The 6,000-nt window shown below is 38.5% G+C and overlaps 1 protein-coding gene across 1 annotated transcript; it reads left to right on the top strand.

The window, feature by feature from the left end:
* The first annotated feature begins 218 nt into the window (after positions 1 to 218).
* LOC107855453 (probable LRR receptor-like serine/threonine-protein kinase At1g74360) lies at positions 219 to 4,504 on the top strand. Its single transcript, XM_016700473.2, has 2 exons — positions 219 to 588; positions 1,067 to 4,504. The coding sequence occupies exons 1-2, from the start codon at positions 537 to 539 to the stop codon at positions 4,318 to 4,320; spliced, it is 3,306 nt and encodes a 1,101-aa protein (XP_016555959.1). The 5' UTR covers positions 219 to 536; the 3' UTR covers positions 4,321 to 4,504.
* The last annotated feature ends 1,496 nt before the right edge of the window (positions 4,505 to 6,000 follow it).

Below are 6,000 nucleotides of genomic sequence, written 5' to 3'. Positions count from 1 at the left end.
CGAATCTCACCCCCCCCCAAAAAGAATAACCATCTCTGAGTCTCTGACCAACATATGGTCAAGTTTGGATGGCATGATTTGCCAATTCATTGCCCCCACACACTTGAAACCACCAAACTTCTCTTAAAAAACATTATTCCAATTACTACACGACATTATATTGGAATCAAACAAGCAGCGTTTTGATTTTCAAATAACACACAAGAGTCAATTTAGTCAAAAATAAACTACTAAGAGCACCATAACTAATTATTAAAAAAAAATGTATTATACGTGCATGTGTTCCAATTTGTTTTGGGTCCATCTGCTTTATTCCATGTTTGATCTCCGAAACTCAACCACTTTTCCTATGTTTATTCCTCACACTTACTATTTTTACTAAATTGAAGAACCAACCCCCTTCTACTTCTTTTGCATTAATATTCCCAACACGACAGGAAGTACAAGAACTATTTGATCACTCAGTAAATACAAGAAGAAATTGTCTAGGAGAAGTGGAGGGAATTAAACAAGATTGTAATTAAGTGACACTTATCATGTCAGAAGTGGCAATTGCATTACTGATCAATTTCTTTATTCTCATTTCAGGTTTATATACTTCTTCACCATTTTAATCATTTTTTTCTTGTTCCTAAACTAGCTACAAGAGGCAGTTTCTTGAAAAAAGTACATCTATGTACCTTGCTAGAAAATCATCCTTTTTTACTTAAGCAATTACTCTATCTCCATGTCATGTTTGATAGATTTAATTGTTTGATCAAACCTTACTTCTTGATCTATATATGTAAAAGAGATAATCCATACATGTTAAGAAAAAAAAAAGTCAATTTTTAAACAACTTTTAAATGTTTTTTTTTTTTTTTGAGTTTCTGTGAGCAGACTTGCATTTATTGCAGCAAGAGTTTTTTCACTTGGCAAAATCATAGGACCAGGCTTGTTTGTGTTACTCTTAACACCAACACCAAGCATTAAATGTTATTTTTAAAAAATTTGGTGTATTGACTTGTATTAATTGCAACATGACTAATTTATATTTTTTTTTAAATTTCACTATGCAAAATCATAGGTAGGCTTGTTTGCGGAGACTCAATTGAGACAGATAAGCAGCTGTTGCTGAACTTGAAGTCATTTCTTGATGGTCAAAATCCTGTTAACAGAGGATTCAAGTATAACCATTGGAATCCTACAGATATGTCACCCTGTAGATGGCCTGGAATTTCATGCAATACTTCCATCAACCGTGTCACTGGAATCGATCTCTCGGGCGACAAACTGGCTGGGAAATTGTTTAATAAATTCTCAGCCATGACGGAATTGAGCTCTCTTGACCTGTCCAAGAACACATTTTCAGAGTCCATTCCACCAGACTTAGGCCGGTGTCGGAATCTGAAGTTCTTGAACTTGTCACACAATATCATTGCTGGTGAGTTCAACATGACTGGCCTCAACAAGCTGGAAGTTCTTGATTTGACAATGAACAGGATTCGTGGGCTAACGATCCCTGAGATTTGTGACACTTTAGCTGTTGCAAATATTTCTAACAACAATTTCACTGGTGGGAGTGGAAGAGTATTTGTTCACTGCAAGAGTCTGAAGAATCTTGATCTGAGTTACAATTATTTGACAGGGAATTTGTCGTTCGGGCTTGATATGCTGGATGTGTTTTCAGCATCTTATAACAACTTCAGTGGTTCTCTGCCTTCCTGGATTTTCACCCAGAACTGCTCCTTGCAAGTTTTGGACTTATCAGAAAATTTATTCTTTGGTGAATTGCCTACGTCTATCTCAAATTGTAAACGATTAGTAGAGTTGAACTTGTGGGGCAATAGCTTTTCAGGGTCAATCCCTAGAGAGATTGGATCAGTACAGAGTCTTCAGGAACTTTGCTTGGGAAGCAATAACTTTTCAAGTGATATTCCTGACACTTTATCAGGACTAAGCAAATTGGTCTATCTGGACTTAAGTAGAAACAACTTTGGAGGAGAAATACAGGAAATTTTCGGGCAGCTGACACAAGTAAGATTTCTCGTGCTGCACGGAAACTCTTATATTGGAGGTATAGTGTCATCAGGAATTCCAAACTTGGTGAACCTTTCGCGGTTGGACTTGAGCGATAACCACTTCTCTGGTCCATTACCGGTTGAAATTTCTCAGATGAAAAGTTTGGTGTTCTTGATTCTTGCCCACAACCAGTTTGGTGGCAATATTCCTTCGGAATATGGAGATCTTACTGCACTTCAGGCGGTTGATCTTTCCTCTAATAGGTTCAATGGTTCAATACCACCAAGTTTCGGGAAGCTAAGGTCACTATTGTGGTTGATGCTTGCAAACAATTCATTGAGCGGTGAAATCCCCCCAGAGTTGGGGAACTGCAGCAGCTTGTTATGGTTGAATCTCGGGAATAATCAACTTACTGGTCCAATTCCTTCTCAATTAGCGAGTATTGGTGCAGATCCAATGCCTACTTTTTTGTTGAATAGGGAAAAGGAGAAGCTCGCTGCTGCATCAGGGGATTGTTTTGCCGTGAGGAGGTGGATACCAGCTGACTACCCTCCTTTTAGCTTTATATATCCTCTATTTAACGGAAAGAATTGTAGAATCCTGGGGGATCGGTTGTTTACAGGAGATGGTTTAATACAAGTTTGTGTACCTGGTAGTAATGTCCGAATGAATCAGGTAACCGGCTATATTCAACTTAGTGATAACAAATTGTCTGGTGAAATCCCTCCTGAGATTGGCAAGATGAAGAACATCAGTATGCTGCATTTGGGTGCAAATGAATTTTCTGGTGAACTTCCTTCAGAGATTGGTCACGTGCACCTAATAGTCCTTAATGTTTCAAAGAACAATTTTTCTGGCGAAATCCCAAAGCAGATTGGCCACATTAGGTGCTTGCAAAACCTTGATCTGTCATTTAACAATTTTTCTGGTCCATTCCCAGCTAGCTTTAGTAAATTGCATGAATTGAGCAAGTTCAACATCTCTTACAACCCATACATCTATGGATTTGTACCAGAAATCGGGCAACTTCTTACATTTGAGAAGTCATCATTTCTCGGTGATCCGTTGTTGCGTCTTCCATCCTTCATGCACAACTCTACAAACTACACAGAACGAAACACGAGTGAAAATCACAAACAGCGCACAAAGGTGGGTGCACTTTTGGTGATTGTGGTTCTGGCACTAGCTTTCATAGTCTGTGGAGTCATGTCACTCATTGTCTGTCTCCTTATAAGAGCGCCAACGAGTTCCTCAGGAGTCTTGCTGGAGGATACAGAGGGCAGACATGATTCTCCATCAAGCACTAGTGCATCCTCATCACGGTTGTGTGCATCCTCATCACGGGGTTCTGATGATGTTAAGGTTATTCGTTTGGACAGAACAAGCTTCACACATTCTGGCATACTGAAGGCCACGTGGAACTTCTCGGATGATAGAATTATTGGGAGAGGAGGATTCGGGATAGTTTATCGTGGAATCTTGCCTGATGGAAGGGAAGTAGCAGTGAAGAAGCTACAGAGAGAGGGAATTGAAGGAGAGAAAGAGTTCAGAGCTGAAATGGAGGCACTCAGTGGAAATGGCTCTGGTTGGCCTCATCCCAACCTTGTAACTCTTTATGGGTGGTGCCTTGATGGATCAGAGAAACTTCTAGTCTATGAATACATGAAGGGTGGTACCTTAGAGGACGTCATTACAGATAGAACAAGGTTTACATGGAAGAGAAGAATTCAAGCAGCAATCGATGTGGCACGTGCTTTAGTCTACTTGCACCATGATTGCTACCCTTGCATTGTCCACAGAGATGTCAAAGCTAGCAACGTGCTACTTGACAAGGACGGAAGAGCAAAAGTCACCGATTTTGGCCTTTCTAGGGTCATGATTTCTGAACATACTCATGTTAGCACAATGATAGCGGGGACCATTGGTTATGTTGCACCAGAATATGGGCAGACAATGCACGCCACTACAAAAGGAGATGTGTACAGCTATGGGGTGCTAGCAATGGAGCTAGCAACAGGGAGGCATGCAATAGACGGGGGCGAAGAATGCCTAATTGAATGGGCGACAAGGGTCATGGGAGACGGAAGGAAAGGGTTCACCAGAGCCATTATACCAGTTGCTCTATTGGTATCCGGCCTGGCAGAGGGAGCGGAGGAGATGTGTGAGTTGCTTAGGATTGGGATAAGGTGCACGGCTGAGACCCCTCACGATCGGCCTAACATGAAGCAGGTATTAGATATGTTGGTTAGTATTCCCAGCAGCCAAAGGGGATCCAGCCGTAGCTTCGGATCAAGTCGTAGCACTTCTCCACTGTTATGATGGACTTTCTTGGAACTCAAGAGAGACTAAAGTGTCCATAGTTCTTTTACAGATGTGTAATATACCTATCAGATTCTTCTAGTAAAATAGTTTTTTCCACGTATGTTAGTCTAGGAAAATGTAGTCAATTTTGTTTGTTTGAATCACAAAATGTTGTCTAAGAATATAGAGATGAATTAGCTTTTGAGATTTTTGCAATGAATTTGAAGCAGACAAATATTTGATCCACCTACAGAGTTACACTACAATATGTGGCAAGACTGTTCCCCTTAGGTACTCTAGAGCCACTCAAAGTCCCCATTTCAAGCAGAGAGTCCTCAGCCAGGAACTGTACAATAGCAAGTGCAAATAGAAGTCAGTCTATAAAGTCAACTCCTGGATCACGTTCGACGGAAAAATGTTAGTAGGCGTTTGGACATGTCAGTGATATGAAATTATGAGATGAAATCAGCGTCTGGTCATGCGATTTCATCTCATGACATGAAATCTCAAATTCTCTAAAAAAGCATGATTTGCGAATTTTAAACCATAATTTGAAAATTTTCAAATACAACCCACAAGTTTATATTTGGCAAAATACATAGACGCGCTCTCAATTTTTTTGACTTTTTTCGTATTGACACCTCAATTAGGCATGTTCCTATTGAACCCCAGATTCCTCTTTTAAGTGTGTCGCTAAACACAATTGTTGACATGACACATGTGCAATACACTTTTTATTAGGAGAGTGAGAAGTCATAATTGATTCTTATTTCTTTTTTAAAATTATTTTTTTGCTCTAGTCAAATTAATATGTTTGGTGAGATGCCTTTTTACACTTTTTCTTTCTCACTTTCTTGGTTGGATCTAGAAAAACTTATACTTGTGAATATAATGTTTTCTTCAATTTCTTGTAGTTAATTGTTAGAATATTTGTGATTCTTTGATATATTTTTCATTTAATTGAAGGTAAAATTCCCCCATAACATCTAATTCAACATCAAAATTTGAGATCTTATAGAGAAATTCAACATTAAGAATTCAATATTGTGTGTAGCCATTGCGGGTGGTTTGATTCTTTGGTTGTTTTCTCACTTCTTGACGTTCCTCTTTCTGTAAGTTTAGTAACTGCTCCTTATATTTTTGCACCTCTTAGCTGCTCACCCAGTAGATGTGATTTGGGTGTTGAATTTTAACGAGGTGGAGGCCATTGTCTGTGTTCGGTGATGGTTTACTGGTGTTGTTGTAGGTGGTTTGGTGGTGGTTTCCGGCAAAATTTTTATCAAAAAAATCAGATTAGAGGTTGTTGGGTGTTGTTTTGGTGAAAAAAAATCAAGGAGTGAAGGTGAGCATTAACGGTGGAGTGTTTGGTATGATGGAAAATGTTTTCTTGAAAAAAGTTTTCCTGAAAAAAAAAGTTAGTTTTCTACTTATTTTTTTTTGTGAGTGGAAAATATTTTATGATATTTAGTTGGTGAGGAGAAAATATTTTTTAGAAAAATATTTTCTAGTGTTTGATTGGTGAGTAAAAAATATTTTTTAGAAAATACTACTAACTGTTAACTAGTATATCAGTGCCTCTAGCAGCTCAACACTTTGTAAGAACTAATTTAAGCATAACAAATAATATCAATATCGAATACTAAAATATTACAATCACTAAATTTAAGCAACTATTAATTAACAAACATAGGAGACACT

Source organism: Capsicum annuum, chromosome 6, assembly GCF_002878395.1.
Source record: "Capsicum annuum cultivar UCD-10X-F1 chromosome 6, UCD10Xv1.1, whole genome shotgun sequence".
Taxonomy (NCBI): domain Eukaryota; kingdom Viridiplantae; phylum Streptophyta; class Magnoliopsida; order Solanales; family Solanaceae; genus Capsicum; species Capsicum annuum.
Note: the sequence above shows the minus strand (reverse complement) of the source record. Positions and strands in the feature narration are given on the sequence as shown.

Excerpts from the sequence above, each read along its gene's own strand:
- LOC107855453 (XM_016700473.2), top strand. The coding sequence starts at position 537 with ATGTCAGAAGTGGCAATTGCATTACTGATCAATTTCTTTATTCTCATT. Across the intron at positions 589-1,066 it reads TTTCTTTATTCTCATTTCAG|GTAGGCTTGTTTGCGGAGAC; the intron begins GTTTATATACTT and ends GCAAAATCATAG.